This window comes from Chelmon rostratus, chromosome 10 (assembly GCF_017976325.1).
Source record: "Chelmon rostratus isolate fCheRos1 chromosome 10, fCheRos1.pri, whole genome shotgun sequence".
Classification (NCBI taxonomy): Eukaryota; Metazoa; Chordata; class Actinopteri; order Chaetodontiformes; family Chaetodontidae; genus Chelmon; species Chelmon rostratus.
The window spans coordinates 13,279,030-13,298,906 of record NC_055667.1 but is presented as its reverse complement, the minus strand read 5'-3'; the positions used below and the strand labels follow the sequence as shown (position 1 = coordinate 13,298,906).

General features: G+C 44.2%; 1 protein-coding gene across 2 annotated transcripts in view; it reads left to right on the top strand.

Moving 5' to 3' along the window:
- sema3b (sema domain, immunoglobulin domain (Ig), short basic domain, secreted, (semaphorin) 3B) overlaps positions 1-19,877 on the top strand; it is a 72,917-nt gene that overhangs the window by 40,710 nt on the left and 12,330 nt on the right. For both annotated transcript variants that reach the window (XM_041945325.1, XM_041945326.1), the window contains 3 exons: positions 8,385-8,967; positions 10,984-11,141; positions 12,528-12,590. In XM_041945325.1, coding sequence (XP_041801259.1) covers positions 8,778-8,967; positions 10,984-11,141; positions 12,528-12,590 — 411 coding nt within the window. In that variant the 5' untranslated portion in view covers positions 8,385-8,777. The remainder of the gene's footprint in view (positions 1-8,384; positions 8,968-10,983; positions 11,142-12,527; positions 12,591-19,877) is intronic.

The window sequence follows — 19,877 nt, the reverse complement described above, 5'->3', positions numbered from 1 at the left end:
GCAAGTCATGAGTCTGTCAGCGCAAGTGTCAAGTCTCGCCTCAAGTCAAATCCCGTCTCACAGCAGCTACGCCCAAGTCTGGGCGCTGCGCAGCAGCATCGATCTGGGCTCATACTGTGTCACACTGTGCAAGATGGGACCAATAAGGTCTTGGTTGCAGCTCACGCCACAGCACGCAGTACCAGTTTTTGGGGCACGCCTGGTGAATCCATGCAAGCAGAGCCGAAGCTTCAGTGGACATTTCGGTCGCGTGCTCCATGTGTGCCGTGAGTCATTCACTAAGCCTGTTTCCATTGAATTTGATCACATGTTGGTTTTAGTGACACACCAACTTTTCCACCTCAGCCAAGTTTAAAAACTTTTTGAAACTTGTAACACAGAGGTTTGAATCAGTGTGTCTGTAGTCGATGAAGCTCTAAATCAGCCTACAGTATCTGTCAGTGTGATATAGATTTCAACCAGGACAGTGCAAAATCACACAGAGGCCTTTTGAGACTGTCCCCAGTCCAGGTCACAAGTCTGTATTGTGGGGGGAGTCTCTGCTGCTGTATTTAGTCTCAGGAGTAGTTAATTAAAGTCACTGATCACAGTGATGGACGGTAAATATACAGTAGCACAGACACATGCACACACACACATTGAGAACAACACAGTGCATGTCCCTGCCCCCTTCCCCTCCCCTCCTCTCACCTCCCACCTTTCCCTCCTCTCTTCAACCCCTCCCTCTCTCTCTTTCTCTCTTCCCTCTTGAATTAAGTCCATTATTCCTGCCTGCTCTCCCTCTGAGCACTTCTACTCCGCTCAGCTCCTGTGAAAACTCTTTCTGTGTGTGTGTGTGTGTTTGAACTCCTCGCGTGTGTGTGTTAAGAGTTTTATGAGTGTGCATAGGGTTGTGTGTTTTTCTAAGTGGAGCTGGAGTGCAGCCGTTCATCAGTGGAGCTGACTGCAGTCAGGGGAATACTCAGATCTCAGTGCGCCGCTTTTAACTCACACACCGGCTGCTTTTTGGACTTTTTAAAGACCCACTGGACTTTTTCGCACCATAGTTGGACTGTCACTGCTCTATTTCTGCCATCCAGTTACCTTTCACATCACTGGAATTACTCGATTTTTTTTTTTTTTACAGCTTTCTGAATATAATTTGTACAGGACTTTCTACCTGCCTCATTTTATTTGTCCTCATTTATCCTATGGACCTTTAGGATTCGGCATCAGCTGTTTCCACCTGCTTCCAGAAGAACTTTTCTGTACATTCTCATTGAATTTAGACATGCACCAGCCTGAGAATGAGTGTTTTACAAGTACATGACAAGAGCTCAGTGAGTGTGTGTAGGTGTGTATACAGCACCCTCTCTCCTGTGAGTGTATAATCAACAGGGTTCGTCTCATATGGACATTTGTTTTCTTTTTTACTGCGATGGAAAGACTATGAGATTTTAAACAGAAGACGAGTACAGCAGCTATGGAAAGCGTCAGTGCTGTCAGAGGCGCGTTGGGCTCAGGTGGACGCTGATCTGAGTGTTCTGAACTCTTGTGGAATTTGGTTCCCCTGGAAACGGATGGACAGGTGAGTTCATTCGGACTGCGGTCCAGTCAGGAGCATTTAGGGTCACTGCCTGCATCCCCGAAAGGTTTTCATTTCAAGTTGCAATCAAGATAATGATGTGGCTCCCAAATGTTTCAGGGTTTTCTGTCAGCCCTATACTATAATCAGTTCTGTGGTACACACTTGAATAACATACTCATGTCACTGTGTGTTAAAAAAATGATTGTGATCTGGCTGAAAAACAATCTGACAGAGTCGATGACAAACTAAGGTCAGAGAGGAGGTGATGATGAGCCGATAACTGCCATTCAGCTGTAAAGTTCATGTTTTCTCGGCTTCTGTGTTTGTGACCCGATCCCGTACAGTGGTGCTACTTTAGCCATTACAAATCCAAATATCTTTTTTTTTTTTTTTTTTTTTTTTTACAAGTCATGCTGATGACATGTGGGCTTCCTCCTCAGTGAACTGGGTTGAAATCCGCTCTGCTGTTTCATTCAGAGTAAAGTGAGTTATCTTCCCACAGAAAGCTGTTTGGAGCAGCTCCAGTCAGGAGACCAGAGGAAGCTCTGTAAGGTCCTGACTTACTGCTGCTCCTGGGTTTAACACAGCCAAATGGCCGGCTACCAGCTACCAGCAGGCTGCCCTCGCCTTAGTGGCTCCTTCTTTGTCTCTTCTTTCAGAGCTTATTATACCAGACAAGAGGTTTAAGCCTTCTTAAGACCACAGCAAGGCACTTCTCCAGTTTTTATATATTTCTTTTTTTTCATGTATCAGGTTATCCACATAATATTAGTCCAGTCACCACTCCCCAAAAGATTGAGAAGGCATCCATAATGATGAGTAACAGCTCAGAGTTGGCAGCGTGCACAACTTTTGCATTTTGGACACCGGCCAAGCAGGACTGTTCAACACAATTTCTGTTACTTCTTCCATTTTTCCCATTCAAACTTTGACTAGTGAGAATAATTTAGCCGAGCTGAACAAATGCTAGCCACGGGTTCGCAGTCTGGGAAACCATTCATGATGCTGGGCCAGATGGCTCGGTCCCAGCGACCAGCAGAGCGCTGTAGCCTCCCCGGCTCCTTCATTCACTCCGTGTCTTTCAGAACAAGCTTTTCCAGCCACGGACCGTCTCGCTTTCTCTCTTTCTCGCTTTGTTTTTTCAGCTCAAATCCCGTAAAGACTGGTAGTCACTTTTGGCTTGCAGCTGCTTTACTTTGCTGGTTGAGTGTGTGTGAAACGTCCATTTACTCCTGTTACGAGCTTTGTCCCGAGACCTTCCACTGAAAACAAGACTGTACTTCTAAGCCACATTGCACAGAGGATAGAGGTCCTGCCTTTGAATTCCTTTCTGATCCTTCATATGACTGAGCTTTTTGGGTTTTGTGTGCTGTAAATCACAGTGGCTTTGTTTTGTTTTTTCTAAATGAAAAACATTTATGGGTCGATTATATCACAACTATAACACACAGCAGTATCATCCTGTACTGAATTCCTTCTCTCCATTGGTGGTCTGTCTTTATCAGTGTCGGTTTCTTTTCCTAGTTTTCAAGGGAAATGAGGCACTGCTCGGCTCTCTGTTCTGCAAAAGCACCTCATGCTTCAAGCCAATAATCAATCACAGTCATTGCAAAAGAATACTTATTACATGCTCGGTGCAGCCTGCAGCGTGTTGACATGCGGCCACGCTGCCCTGCATCACCTGCTCTTCCTCTCATGTTTATCACCGCGCATTTAAAGCTTTCTGATTCCATGTGGGTTATTTTTTTTTCTGGAAATGAAGCAATCAACCCGCAAGCCAAGCATATTTTTATATGAGCTGAATCAAAACACCAACTCCTCCAACTTTCTGCACGCTCACTGCACCACGCGATACAGCGCTTGTGAAGGCGCTGACTCACATTCAGTCCCTGGATGCTTTTCCGTAACCTTGACCATCACAGTGCACATTCAACACCAACCCTTTCTCTAACAGCAAACTAGTTGTTATTTCCAACCTCAGCCCTAAAACCATGTCGTAACATTAGCATAAATGGTAAACCTTGTGGGGTTCAAACCAAAAATTGTCCCCAGATGGGAGGTTAGCCTTGACAATGTGATGAATACCCAGCATGCACGCACACACCACTGCATATTAAGAGCATATTATGACTTTTTACAATACACATATCAGACTTATGGCAAAGCACTTTATGAACCTGACTCAAACAGCAGTAAACTGCCAGAATAAAACAGTTAGTGGCATGAAAATTGTGCTTGCAATTCAAATGCATTTCAGATGTGTTTTATGAGCACCGAAATGACACAGTGCAATAAGAATGCAACAATTTAACTCCTTGTTATGTGGTTATCACAAACGACACTTTACATTATTTACACTAAATGTTGTCGCTTTGTGTGTAGCAGCTGATTAAACCCGACTCGACCGGCTCCCCTCTCCTCTCTGCTTGGTCCAAACTGACTCACCCTTTGCATCCATCCTGTTTCTCCTCTCCTCCCTCCCTTCCTATGCTCTCTTTTTCAATTCACCTCTGTTTCTAAAGCTACATGCGACGATAACTGACCTATAGAGATGGACGTGATCTGTTATTTCAGTGATCCACAGCTCATAATCAGTGAGAATAAACAGCTGACTGACATGTGCACGTCTGAGTTTGCTTTTGTTGAATCGCTTTTTCCTGCTTTTACATTCTGACTTCTCCATAATTTGCTTAATCTTCCACCTCCCCTTGCCCCCTCTCTCTCCTCCTTATCAGACAAACTGGTGCTAAAGCCACCACCACCCTGCTGCTTCAGTCATTTCGCTCTGTAAAGCTGAGAGCCCACCCTCCTCCTCATTCTTCCTCTTCTTCTCTCCATCCATCCCTCTATCCTTTTATTTCTCCGTCGCAGGGAGGCTTAGACTTGTTGGTCAGGGGCCAGGGGAACTCTTTTCTCCCTACAAGAGAAACAATTGGCTCCTTTCTCTCCACCACCTCTCGCCTCCCTCATTTTCTTCTCCATCCGTCCCTCTCCATTGCATTCTCTTTTTCCGTGGGACAGGACTGAAGGGGTGCAACGTCAGTGACCCTCCATTCTTTCTCTATTCTCCTCTTCTACATCTGTGCCCTCCATTTCTCCTTTCCTTTCTGTCTCAACCTCTTCCTCTCCCTCTCTCTTACTTCCCCTCTGTCCTCTTCTGTTCCCCTCCCTTCCCTTACAGTATTTCCTTTTTCAGATTTCTAATCTTCCTTTCCACTCTCCTTCATTCACCTTTTCTTCCTGCTCCAGCTCCAGTTCCTTTTCCAGCTTTGTCTCCATCTCACTTTTCTTTCTCCATCTCTGTCTCTTCCTTCCCAACTTTTCCTCTCAATGCCTTGTTATCTCTTTGTCTTCCCCTCTTCTCCTTCTTTTGTGTTACCTTTCTTACTTCCTCCTTTTACTCCCAAGTTCCCTTCTTTTTCCCTCTTGCCCTCCAATCATGTCTACCTTTCTCTGTTCCTTTTTTTTTCTCACCCCCTTCCCTTCTCTCCTTGCTACCTGTCCCTCTATCACTTCCTCTCTACGAGACCCTCAGTGTCTCTCACTCTCTCTCCTCCTTCTCTTCTCTAACCTGCTGTAGTGGAGGGCTACAGGTTAAACTGCTGATATCCATTCATTCATTATTGTGTGCTGTACTGTAGGGTTGCACTCTAGCCTCGCTCTGAAAAGCCCGTCTCACCCTGGAGGCGGGCCGCTTTGTCTGCCCATGCCTATTTAGGCTGGTTTTTGACAGGAAGGCTTGCCCCCCCCCCACCCCTAAGAATCTCTCTCTCTCTGTCTTTATTTTTAATCCACTCCCTCTTGGCATGCCGCTGCTCCGTGTCTATTGAAGCTGAACTGAATGCAAGTGTCAGCGGGCCCAATGGCTTTTTATTAAGATGCATTATGGAGCATGCGAGGAGTTTGTGTATTTGTGAGTGTGTGTTAGTGGGTTGGCAGAGTTTGTGCGTGCACGCTTGTGTGTTAGCAGAGCTAAGTGCTGAGAAGCTGGAATTTATCAGTATATGTACATGCTCCTGCTCCTATAACTATGCAAGTGTGTGTGTGTGTGTGTGTGTGTAACCGCTCAGAGCTCTGGGATGAGACAAGGATGTGCGAGGAACAATGATGCTCTCTTCAACTGATGATGGCAGATTTGGAAGATACACACACAGCTCGGGGAGGCTCAGAGGAACAATGGCACCGGCCGTTCCTTTTATAGCAGCCGACAGGACTGTGAGGGTTTCAGTGCTGCCCCTGTCACTCCTCGGGACTGTGACGTGAATTGTGTGTGTGTGTGTGTGTGCGTGTTTCTGTTTGTGTGTCACGGGGCTGCAGCTGATGAGAGCCCAGACTTACTTCCACTTGAAATACTGCAGCGTCTTTGCAGCTCAGCACAGAACCTTGAGCACACACACACACACACACGCACACACACACACAGAGTCTCACCCTCACCCCTTTCACTCTGCCTCACACACACAAACGTACAATTTATTAATGAAGTTTACACACAGAATCACTTCAATGACACTGGCTGGGAGAAATTTGATCTTTTCTGCTTCACACGTGAACTTAGCAGACCAAAACTGTAAAAACATCCTGGACAACTCACACCTCACAACACCTCTCTGTGCACTTCCCATTAAGGCTCGCATGTGCGCTTTTGTCCATTCATGAGTGTGTGCATCTGTGTATGTGTGTGTGTGTGTGTTTACATACTGCAGGGTATGTGGGAGTTTATGTTCCTGTTCAGCTCTGTCCTGTTGTGTTGTGGCCTTGGAGCTGTGAGCTTATGAGTGCTCTCCTGTCTCCACGCCTCAATAGCTCCATTATTCATAAAACTCTGTGCCAACAGCCTGGACGGGTGTGTGTATGCATTGGAGCTTGTGTGTGTGTATTCTCATCTTTGTGTGTTTCGGTTTGGTTGTGTGCGCTCAAAAGTGACCACTGCAGCTTTCAGCTTTTCATATGAGGAACAACTTATTTTAAATTTAAAATGATGAATTATTTGAACATTCAGCATGCTTAAAGATGGCTGAGATGAAGATAATGAGCGAGTGCCCAAACCACACTTCACCCAGTCGTCCTCACTGACCACAGACAGCAGAACCGTCCGTCAATCTTGAACTCTGGCCACCGATCACTGGTTTAGGTCAAGAAATCCACTTCCTCCATTACCACATATTTACCACTGCTGCACATGCACACCTATAAACCTATTTGATTATGACAAACAAAGCCACCTGTGGTGTCTCCAGGGACCACCTTCTCTGTTGGGAGACCCATTTTGTACTTATTCTCATAAGTGAGGGGCTACCTGAAATTAAAGTATCCTTGAAGCCCACCACATTGCAAATTGGGAGAACAGCAGCAGTAGCAGTGTTGGCGCATTTGGATGTGTTCTATCACCAGAAGCCGAAATGCAAATTAGGTTTAGCCCATATTTATGGCTGATTTGGATAAATTCAATGGGTGCATATTTGGGCCAATCTGGGCTGAGAATCAGCTCCAGTAGCACTGCTTTGGCTAACTGTGGGCAAGTGTACCAAATCTAGTCTGCTATTGTGCTAATTTTGTCCACATGGACGTTTTTGAGGCTTCTTTTGAGTTTTTTTCTTCTTACAAGATCCATATAAAGAAAGATGATAACTGTTATTTTACGTCTGATATTGCCTTGGCGTTTGACAGTTGAGCCTTGTATTGGCCAAGAAGCTGATTTTACTCTAGAGGCGTTTTTACAGAGCGGAGCAGATGAAGACCAGTGACAGAGGTTGTTGTCAGGAAACGGAGAGTGAAAGTGAAAAGGGAGCAAAGCCTGTCGATTACTGACTAAGCGCCAACAGTGAAGTGTAATATAATAAAGGAGACTGTTTCTACTGAAAGGCTTTATTGTTACATCTGACCAGAGTCCAAAGTACTGAAAGAGGTGTGTGTGTGTGTGTGTGAGTGTGCGTGTGTGTGTGTGTGTGTGCCATACACATGTAGACTCACAAAGCAGTGACTTCATTCCTGCTGTGGTGGACTTGTGGTTTACAACAACACGCTTAGAATCGAGGGACCAATTTATTGGGGATTTTTCTGAAACAGTAACAATTCCGTCACTTTCAGTTCAACTCCAGTTCTCAAATTTACTGAGATCCTCTGTCTATACTCCCAGACCATGCTCAATTGACAACAAGTCCCCTTACAGATCATAGAAGCAAGATTATAAAAAGCAGCACTGTAAACTTGGAATAACTTATGTCATTCATCTGCTGCTGTGTGACTCAATACTCACACCAAATCTCATTACAAAAACAAACGTTTTTCAGCTGAGCACCAATGCACTCATCCATTCACACATCCATGCACCTCACTGTCGGCACATTAGTCTGCAGCAATGAAAAGATCTCATCTGGTGCCACTGTCTGTCAGTGTGGAGAGAGAGAGAGAGAGAGAGAGGGAGAGAGAGAGAGAGTTTCTTGGCAGTGCCACAGACATGGAGAGATTGTGCTTGGCTTGGCAGTGCGCATGCCATATCTCTATCACACACACACACACACACACACATACGCAGCCTTCATCACCATGGTCAGTGTGTGTGTGTGTGTATGTGTTTTGGATACTGTTCCTGAGTCTTGCTGTAATGTGAAGAGATTATAGTGTTGTTGCCATAATGTAGGCTGGCATTAACACAGCCTGGCAGAGCATCAATCTGACTCTCACTAAATATACCTCAGACGCCAGTATGTGTGTGTGTGTGTGTGTGCGCACAGGGGCATCCCTGGCACGAGCACACATATGCTAGTAGTGTCCATTTCTAAATCCACTCCCTTTCTGTGTCTATTTTTTTTAGGTCTCTATGCCCATGTGTGACGTTTTTGTCCCGTTTTGGATGTGAGAGGTGAACTTGGTCGTCCTTCACAGGAGGAGCAGTGGATCCACCAAGAGACGAACCAAGGAGGACAAGATAACGATTTAACTGAATCTTAAGAGCTTGAAAAGAAAACTGGAAGAGACTGAAGCTCATCTTAAACACACAACGAGAAGGAGAATCTGTTTAGGGTTTGCAAAGCTGAGCTGAGTCCAAACCAATCCAAAGGCTTGGACTTGTTGGGAAAAAATATCAGGCATTACTGCTAAGTGGAGTCTAACAGTAGGCCACAATCCACCTGAAAACCACAAGAAATTCTCTTCTGACTCACATTTTGGCTTTTGAAAGGAAAGAGTTTGTTCCAAGCGTGCCAAGATGATGACCATGATGATGATGATGGCCGCCATGATGGTCACCTGCAGCTCTCTGTTCCTGCTGGGCCTGGCCGCCGCCCATGCCTCCTCTGGCACCATGACCCGTTCTTCCTCTTCCTCTTCATCCTCTTCCACTTCTTCCTCCTCCTCGTCTTCGTCCTCCTCACCTCGCATGAAGCTCTCATACAAAGGTAAGCAGCAAAGCTTTGAACGGGACAGCTCAAGCGTTTCTGTCTTAAGAACAATTTGGCTTGTGTGTTGTGGATTGGTCATATGGGTGTCCATGTGTGAGTCTTTGCCTCTTCTACGGCACATAATATACTTTGTTCTGTGCACAGTGCATGTACACACACACACTCACACAGACACACGCTTTCTCTGGTTCATGTGAGATTCCACCACATCCTTTTCAAAGTAAACAGCCCTGAACAGCAGCCAGCCGCAATTTGTGGTTGCTGTGATTCACAGCCACACTCGTACACAAACAGATGCACATGCACGCGCACACACAAGGCTTAAACATACAGGCAGGGTTGCATCTCGAGCATTGTAAGTCAGAAGAAGGCAGCTCAATGCCCAACGCAGCCACATAAACCAGGGATGTGTTCCATCATTGAAAGCTGGCAATTATAGCCTGAAGCAACTCACAAGGATGTGAGGCTCGCTGAAGGCCGTCTGCCCGGCTGAGGTATGTGCTCCCTTTAATTTAGGCTGAAGGTAACATGTAGCATACAGTACAGGAGGGGGAGATAGCAGAATAATTTAGGTTTAGTTGACACATGAAGGACTAAAAGAGATCTTGATGACGTCATGCATCCCTGAAATGACCTTCTCCTTTTTTTAGTCTGCAGATTTCGCAAAAACAGCAGCCTGTGTGGCAGATAACGGGTTTGCAGCAGGCTAATTTATCATTCCCTATCAAACAATGTCTTTGTAGTAAACTAAGCAATAAGAAGGCTATAGTGCAAGTTGGTGGTCAACATTGACCAACATTATCATGCTAATATATTACATCCTAAACATCGGCTATATTGCCATATCACAGGGCAGCTAGAGTGGTTGTAGTATCGATTACTTAAGTCAAGGGCTACCTGAGAAATATGCTCTCTGTTTTGACGAATAACGTGACCCACAATACTGAGACAGAGAGACATAAAAGCAGACTTAGCTTAAGCAAAGACATTTGATCTATTTAAAAGCTGTCAACTACGTAATTCTTTCAACATATTAGTGAATCTGTGCCTTAAACAAGTCTCATTTTCAGTACAATAAGTGTCCTCTTTGGGCCCAAGGTTATTGTTACCACAGCATGTTGGGACTGAATAATAACACATTCACTGAAAGTGGCACATAATATAAAACTAGGGAAGTAGATCTAAAGTCCTGATGTCATGCAGGCAGCTGTCGGGTGGCGTCACGGTCTTAAATAAAGTTATAAATTGCCATTAGAACAATGGCAGACTAATAAAGCCATTTTAATATCTAAGCGAAGAGGGCCTTGGTCTTGTTTTCTTAAGCTCCTGGTTTAAAGAAGGCCAGCAAGGGAGGATGCAGTCCCTTTATTTCTTCATCATCTCGAGCCAAGAACACAGTTTGTTTTTTTTTTTTTTTTCCACTGGCTTGGGGTAACTATTATAGCTTAAGTTTACAAATACAAGCTGAATTTTCCTAGGCACTGTTTCCCCAGAATTTGTTCTTGCCAGTTTGGAAACAGCAAAGACACTCAATTTTTCCATCGAAACCAATATAGTGTCATTACTGTCAGAGGATTTGGTCCTCCCTGTTTACAAGTCGCTGGCCTTATGACTCAAAAATGTTATTTAAATATGAAAATGAAGTGGTAGTCTTCTTTATCAACCACATGACTTGTTGCAGTTCTGTGGCCAACCAACTGATGTGGCTCTGAGGACTCTGATGACTTATGCTTTTAGCCTTGAAACTTTGATCACAAAGTCTTTCTTAGGTCATTGTTTACTGTTGCTTGTTTCATCCAAGACTAGCTCACAACAGAATAAACATACAGATAATGGCCATAACGAGAGTATTGTTTTCCTCTCCGCCTCACTGTTGACAGTGCAGCATGAGTTAAAATAGCTCGTGGGAGCTTGCATGTGGTGTGCAACAGGAGGATGCAAGATGTCACATGTAATAAAAGACACATTGAGGGGTGCCACCCTCAATAATCCCTCATATCTGTGCAATTTCAGAGTTGCAGCAGTTCCATGGAGTGCGACGGTTCGAGCTGGAGCGTTCCTGCTGCTTCAGCGCTCTGCTGCTGGATGAGGAGAGAGGCCGACTCTTCGTCGGGGCCAAGAACTTCCTGCTGTCGCTATCATTAGACAACATTGCCAAGCAGGAGCACAAGGTTGGTCAGGACCAAAATCAGTAAAAACCACAATAAGTCAGGAGCTGTTTTTGTTGGGCAGACAACATATAAAATCGGAGTATATAAATGTTTTACTGCCCCACAGCAGAAAAAAAACAGCTTGGTGATTAATACTAATGACTCAGCTGTTACTGTGCTGAGGTTTTCTCCACTTTGTTTTAGAGGAAAACACCCCTGAGCTCATGACAATTTCAAACACACAGCAGCCCCTTAAACGAATAAAACAAAGCAGGATTATACTGTAATGACTGTATTTTTCACAACAGCACACTTATTTACCTAATCAAGACATGTATTTTATCTGAACTGTGCTCTAATTAGTCACCTTATGTGTCATAAAATGACCTTATTGCTTGTGTTAATTGCAAACTAAATTAGGGGGATTCTAATGAGATGGGAATGAGGAAATGGTTTCTATTTACAGCCAGTGCCATAGTCCTAAGGATCATTTATTACTGTTGTTATCAAAGTCAGGCCACACAGGCTTTGCGAGTTTGTTTTCATGTGGGCCGAGGCATGGTAGACAGAAAACTTTCAAAAGTGTGGACACATTTGACCAACATGTCCCTTTGAAAATGACTGGATCATATTCTGGCACATATGAGACCACTCAAGTGAGTAGCTTCACATGTACGAAGAGAGGGAAGAGAAATGTGGGATTAATGGACAAAGGTAGAAAATCAAAGACGTGGACAGAGATCAAAAGAGAGCATTCAGCCAAAAAACATTGTGATTGATACCTGAATGACATGCTTTGATTGAAACCTTTGCTGCTGGAGTTCATAATGGTCATAGTCTGCGTTTGAAGTTGCAGAAGCACAAATGCACTTACCTGAATCACTGGAGAACAGAATACGTTTAGATGCAAATGTACGCACTGACATAAAAAAAGACAGAGATAAAAAAAAGCAAAATACAGCCCGCTACAAACATCTGTTCACAGCTGTTTGGAGTGAATTACGTGCTTAGTGCCTGAGATGTGAAGCCTCTGTTGGCCGGTTTTGATTTATGACCTGATTGTGTAGTGTTGCTCAATACGGTGGGGGTCATCCTCATTTACAATGAGAAGGGAGGATGAGAAGGAGGCAAGGAAAGGGGAGAAAGAAGCAGAATGGGGAAAAAGAGAGAGAAAAAGAGAAAGACTGGACAGAAGCACTGAGAGGCTGAGATTCATCCAAACCTCTAGGTGTCTCATTTAAGGTGCGCCTTACTCAAAGGGCATATTGTTACAGTAGAGGGAACAAACACTTGTTGTTTTTAGTGATTAAAAGTTAAATAATCACACAGGCTTTAAATTAGCAAATGAATCCAGATAATAAAGGTAGATTTCAGCCGCAGGATCATCTGACCTTTGCTGTGTTTCAGATCTACTGGCCCGCTCCCGTCGACTGGAGGGAGGAGTGTAACTGGGCCGGCAAGGACATCACGGTAAGTCCCCTCACACCTCATCCCATTTTTTACTCTATTTTTAACTTTATTTTACAAAAATGCACAGTTCTGTGGAACCTGAGAAGGCTCATCTTCATCCTTTCTCTGAGAAGTGATGTTGGATACTGTTCTGTGCATTTAAATATTCTGTAATAGAAAGACCACATTTTATATGAAGAGAAAAGAGCTCTCTGAGTGAAACAGAGTGACTGTATATGAACCATAATGCAATAGATATAATGCAATAGATAACATTCCTTTTTTTCCACCTCACATCAGCCCCTCAGACATGATCCGCTGTACACAGAGTTAAATAAGAGGGCTGAGGAGCTCCTCGTGGAGGAGGTAGCTGTCCACTCCTATCCAGCGCAACACAATGCTACCTTTTAATCCACTGGAGTCATGGGAGTCATCACAAGGCAGAAACACCACGTTTCAAAAGATGACATGCAATAATCGGTGTAACACTCCTTCTTTTGGACCCTTCCTTTAGTGAGATCACTTCCTCAAAACCTGTCTGTTTCAAACCCTGAGATCTGCTCATTTTGAGCTTAAGCCAAAGACGTTTGTGCTTTTCCGTAGCGGTTAACAATCAGTGTGCGTTCTGTGGCTTTGTGGTGTAAAATGGGAAACTTTAATTTGGTTAAGGAATTAGATAAACCCAGTTAGGACAACAAGATTTCTGAAGTGGACATAACACAGCTTCCTGTGTGCTTGTAAATGTGGGGAGTGTGCGGGCAGGGACCTGAGTGACAGTCTATATTTGTCTGCATCATGTTGCAATGATTGAACTCATGACCCTCTCTCTCTCTGTCTTTTTATTGGCAGCCAAAAAAAAAAAACCCAAAACATTAAAAAAATCAAGATTTTCTGTCTTGATCTATGGAAGAGAAACATTTCGGTTCCAGGAATAGGTTGAATAAATATTGTATGTGATGATTATGTGTCTAAATGTGAAGTTCTGTATGTGGATGGAGGCTTGGCTTTGCTGACCGACATGTAAGGGCCACCAAGAGCATATAGACCACCCAGGATTACATCACACACAATTAGCTTACTCTACATATGTGTGTGTGTGTGTGTGTTCGTGTGTGTGACAGTTCAGTGCATGATCACATGCCACAAATCTGTCTATACTGTATTTATGCTCCTGTGTTTGACAGTGTGTATGAACATTTGTTCATGTATGTTTAAGCATCCAATATGTATGTGTGCATGTGTGTGTGTGTGTGTGTGTCTTTGTAAAACAAACCCTTCATCAGTGTGATTACACAGCTGTAGCAGACAGACAACGAGCTCCATTCATACAAAACTCCAGGCTCCAGTTTCACCTGACCAGGAGTCTGTCTGAGTGTGTGTCTGCTCAGGTTTCTGTGTGTGTGTGTGTGTGTGTGTGTGTGTGTGTGTGTGTGTGTGTGTGTGCGGCATGTATTACTCGCATTGTGGGGACCTAAATCTGTGTGTACAGTCACATTATGGCGACTCATCTTCCTTATGGAGACAAAATGCAAGACCCTGTAACATAAGTTATTGCACTTTAGGGAGAAGACTTGGGTTAAGGCCAGGATAAGGCGAGGGTTAGGCAAGGAGTGGTTATGGTTCGTAAGTCTATGCAATGTTCCCAAAAGGGAGCGGTGAAGAGAATCAGTAAAACTGCTCCAGGGGAAGAGGGGAAGGAGAAATGGAGGGAGAAAAGATAAAAAAAACAGAAAAAAAGTGGGGATTTTGAAGACAAACGCTCCATGGAAAGGAGTCCCCCCTCTGGTCAGCTGTTAGTCCCGCCTTTCTGACCTTTGCAGTGTTATTTTTATCCTTTGTTAAACACTCACTCCCCTCTTATTCCTTTTGACTTTCAGTGTCTTTGTGAACACTCACCCACACACTGAGAACTGAGCTGACCTCACACCGTTGACCCTAATTACAGAGAAGTGTGTTTCTCTGTTGGAAGAGGCCAACATCTCTCTCCCCCTCTGAATCGCTTCTCTCCGTCTTCCTCACTCTCTCTCTCAGGCCTCCTCTCCGTCTATCTCCTATTATTTGTGGTCAGGGAATAGGAAACTTTGAAGGTTCGTTCCTCTCCATCAAAAAACTTTTTTTTTTACCTAAATACAAAGTAGATATCTTGTCCTTTTCACAGTTGGATCTGTCTTACACTTTAATGTATGCTGTTCATTTGTAAAGAGTCACATGTGCTGCACAAGTACACTCATTATAACATACTGAACACACACACACAAACACACACACACGTACACACAGACACAGACACACACAACTATTAACTGTTTACTAGCTCAGATTTAATATGAAGACACTGCAATGGCTTTATGTTACATTATTGCTCTTTATTAGAAGTGTCCTCTCACCAAAGGGATGGTGTCATGGAAAACACCGCAGGGATTCAATGTCTGGCAGAGTTTCTTGGCAAGGCGCTCCACCAAACACAGTCTTCAGTGTCCTCGGATGGGAAGCCAGTGAGGGATCAGATCCTTATCGCTGCAGCAGTGATGCTTACTCAGCCCGGCGTTCAGAGCGAAGCGCCATTCTGTGTCGCAAAATACATTCATCTGAACTGCTGCGTTTCAGGAGCGACCCAGAGGCGGCTCGCTGCTCTGTGGAGAATATGTGGAGAGTCTGTTTTTGACGGACAACGCGTCAATCTGTACAGAGCAGGTTGAGCCAGGCAGGAAGTGAGATACGGGAACAGTGTAGAGAATCTGCTAAATTTTCAGGCTCCCGATTGTAGGTCAACAATAAACAGAATCAAACAAAATCAGGCAGGCAAAACACTCTGCTTCGGAAACACGCCCAGTGGGGTTCGCAGCCATATGTAGGACGCAACAACGCGAGGGAACGCCACGTCACGGGAACGTGACCGGTGGGATCTTGGGGTTACTCGCTATATTCACTGGTTTGAAAACAGAAAACCCATGTGACACAGACAAGCATAGGAGACCAAAGCTTTTGCTCGGCAACCTCACAATAACAACAAGTAGTCACTGCCCCGACCAAGAAATAATCCAGCCCCTTATCCTCCATAAAACCACAGCTCGTCATTTGTACTCTTTAGTTTTTCCATGGATTAAACAAGCAATATATAACATGTAGATTATTTAATCATATGGACAGAGCCAGGCTGTATGTTTTACCCTCATGCTAAGAAATGCTAAGTGTCTGTAGTTGTAATGGATGGACATGAGAGTGGCAAGAGTTGACTGTTTTGCATTTTTACCCATCAATGTCTCTTTTGTATTACATAATTTCAAACATATGAAGTGAAATGCTACCTGAAAATGGACTTCTCCAGCGCTGGTGCACACTATCACAGTAGCTCAGCAAATACAGTCAAGACATGTGATGGGCTCAACAAGTTGCCCACATAAAGACAAGTAATAAACACTTCATCACTCACACACACACACACACACACACACACACACACACCCACTGACCACAGGAAATCCACCTAACATGCACACAGACACACTAGCACAAACACAGACACATGCACATAAACACAGTCAGACAGTGGCAGTAAACAGTTGACAGTTCACCCAGACACTCAGTCTGAGTCAGCAGTTTGACTGAGGCGTCGCAGTGGGGCTGGAGCCATGTTTAAACCTACAGTGGTGATGGACTGTGTGTTTACGCTGTTGCTCCAGTTAAGAGAAGAGCATCAGTTAAAATCCACTGGAATTGAAAATGGGAAATTGTGACTGGGGAAAGAGGTTAACGTTGAGGAACGAGGTTAATGTTGAGGAAAGAGGTTAACGCTGTGGTTGAGCGACTGTGAATGTTTAAAGCATGAAACTGTCCTCACCACAAAAACACCAGCATTGGTCATTTCCTTAAATGGCTTAATTGACCGGCACTTATGTTTTCTTGACAGACAAATAGTCTTTTCTTGACAATAGAAGGTCCTGCATATAATGGCCATGGCAGCAATGTCCCTTTGTTCAAGCAAATGAAAAGACCTCTACGTTTACATTCAGTTACAAAGCAGGAATGGCTTGTACCTCCTCAAGAAGGCTGAGGTGGATGAAGGGATGGACAGGCATACAAAGCATCTGACACTGGAGTTCAGGATTTGTTTCTTGTCTTCTACCAACAGTCAGTGTTGGATTCATTTACTGTAATTATGCAGATTGTGCACTCAATAATTTTTGTTGTCTATCTTGGAAACAAGACAATTTTCATGGCTCTGTGAAGCTGTACTGAATGCTAAATAACATCAGCATGCTAACATGCTCGCAATGACAATGCTATGTTAAGCAGGCATGATGTTTATCGGTGGTGGTGCAGAAAAGTGAGGGGATCACAAAGTCAGACCTTTATGATGTCATTCAGGTATTAAGACTCAAGCAAAGGACCAGTCCTTCATTACTGAGCAACAGCTTAGTGGCCACCAAATGTGTGAATCTGAAGATCATCTGTGTTGGGATTCATTTTACAAGCACAAACAACAGTTACTGAAACAATTGTGATTTTCCATCCGAATAATTGAAAAAAGTGAAAATCGTGCTCTGCCTCGATGGGTTCCTCTGACCCTCTGCACTGTACAGCTGCAATAATATCACCGAATCCAGAAATCAGTCTGTTGCAGGAGAAACACGTCAGGCAAATGTCAACGCTGCTACATTGCCCTGTTCGGCAGAAGCGATCAAAGGCATTCCTGGGATATTACACTGTGCTGCATTGTGTGCTGCATCTAATGGTCGTCCGCTGCGTGCCATCGTTTAGTGTGTTCAGTCAAAGGCTCTCAGCTGTTAACTTTATTCAGCTTTGCTGGATCACTGGGACTCTTCGCTCTCAGACACAATCCGAAAAAGAAAAATGGACAGTAGCTCTGTTTCAATCTAAGCTTCTAGAATGATGCAATGAAATAGGTGAAAATTTGTGTTTAGATTGGTTGGAAAATGTCAGTCAGATAAATCGGGGAAATGAAGAAGGTAAAGAATCAGCAGATTTTGGCCAACTAAGCCATCCAGTAATCTAATCTAGTACATCTAATGTACTAGCTGATGGTCATTTAATGACCGGATGCTAATTTATTAAAGAAATCGTGTTTATGACATAAGTGTGGTGGAAAACACAGCTGGAACATCCAATGTTTTTTGCTCTACGGGATCAGGAAAATCACATTGAGTAAATTGCACTTTTACAACTCAGCACATGCCTGAATGAAAACCCAGCTCGTGTGAGACGGACAGACATGGAGAGAAGTAGCAGAGGGACAGATAATGGGTTAATCGGGTTAATCATTTCTAGAATGGAGAGGAGAAAAGGGAGGAATGGGAAAAAAGATATCCACGGGGGAACAATACAGCTTTATAAGACATGAAGGCCTAAAGCTCAGGCCACGGCGAGGGCGCAGCCTGCGCTTTGCTCACTGTTTCAGCTAATGAGTCAGAGGTGGGTCAAAGGTTGGCCAGTGAACCCTTTTACACCCAGCAACACACACACACACACACACACAGAGCAAATGTGATTGCAGGCATAATTCACCTACACGTTCTCCTCCTTCCTTTCTGATCTTTTCATAGTCTCTCAAGCGTCCTTTCTTACCTTTTCTTTTCCTCCTGCTCTCTCTCTTTTGTCACATCAAAGAATTGCCCCTGTCAGTCCCCTGCTCCGCTGACTCCCTCACCTTCCTCTGCCCTCTGACACACACAGACCAAGGGCTTAAAATACAATGGGGGTTAGATAGAGTAGGAGGGGGTCTTGCTTCAGATGCACACACTGGGAATCATGAGAAAAATGTTGATTGAGACTTTGCACAAGTGTGTTTTATCGTAGGAACATGATAAGCCGGCGAGGTGCGGGTTTGAGAGTGTGTATCTTCGTTCATTGTGTGAGTGCGTGTGTCAGCCTGAGGGTGGAGGTAAAAGTGGAGTGAGTTTCTTTCATGGGAAACAGAGGTCTCCTGTGTTTGTCAACAGCTTAATCGGCCTGTCGATTGGTTGAACACCTTCATGTGTGCACACGGGCGTGCGCGCACACACGCACGCACGCACTCTCATAGGCATGTATGCATTCACACACCAACAACTCCAACTTTAACCCTGATGGTTTTCAAAGGCTGAAAGGCAGCTCTTTGTTCTAAAGCACCGAGGGCTGTAAGTGCGTGTGTGTGTGTGTGTGTGTGTGTGTGTGTGTGTGTGTGTGTGTGTGTGTGTGTGTGTGTGTGTTAGGCCTAATGAGCCACCATTCCGCTTCTGCCACTGCTTTCACAGCCCGGCCTGTCTGTCTGTCACCCTCTTGTGAAGACTGAACGGACAGATGAAGAAACAGAGACATGGAGAAAGAGATCAATCTTCATCCTGAGGGAAATAATCCGTAACATGAAAGCAATATAAAATATAAGAATGCAAATATTAAGAAAGTGAAATGGGAACATGCCATGTTCCTCCACTGAAGGCAAAAAGGTTCCACCTTTTTGGACAAATAAAATAACCAGAATAAAATAACTGCTGTACAATGACATTTAGGCACAAATGTAGCTGCAATGAATAAAGATAACGAAACAAATAATGAATTTGACTTTGTGCACATGATGATTGTTCATTATCTCAGCCTGTGCCTGATGGTCAGATCTACGTCTTTTATGAACCTCTTCTCCAGTGGCCCCCAGGGGTCCAACAGTGTATGTAACTCGATCTACAGACAGATGTTCCAGTGGCCTGTGTGGGGAAATGTAGACAGGAGAAAAACAAATCTTTATATTAATTAGATGTGAGAGCCAGTGCATGGTTAATTATAGTAGTGCATGAAGACAGCAAATTCTTATTGCACAGACTAAGTTTTTGGGAAGTTGACGAGTTTCATGGTGATATCGCTCATAGCTTAGCTCGTCACATGTAACAAAGCCCCGGGGCCTGTAAAGATTACTGATAAGATGAGATAATCACGGCATCCATGTTGTCCTCACAGGGCTAGCTGTAAAACAGGCCAATCTCCTCAAAGCCTGGTGTTAATATCGAGACTCCGGCTAGAAAAACAGTGCGTATCATCCAATCTGTTGGCGTACAGTAAATCTTTTCTCCAGCGGCCTCCTGAGATCCGTCTGGCTGTAACCTGACTCCGAATGGACAGATGTGACTGCGGGTCAATAACATGCTGTCTAGATAAGAAGAGGAGGGAACAGACGGAAAGAGATGAGGATACTAAAAGCTGTTAATGTGAAGGAGGATAAAGGAGGAAGAGGAGCAGAAAATGGTATGGGAGGCGGTCTGTTATAAAAACTGACATAATTAAGCACCAGTTTGCTTTTGGTAAATTCCTCTACTC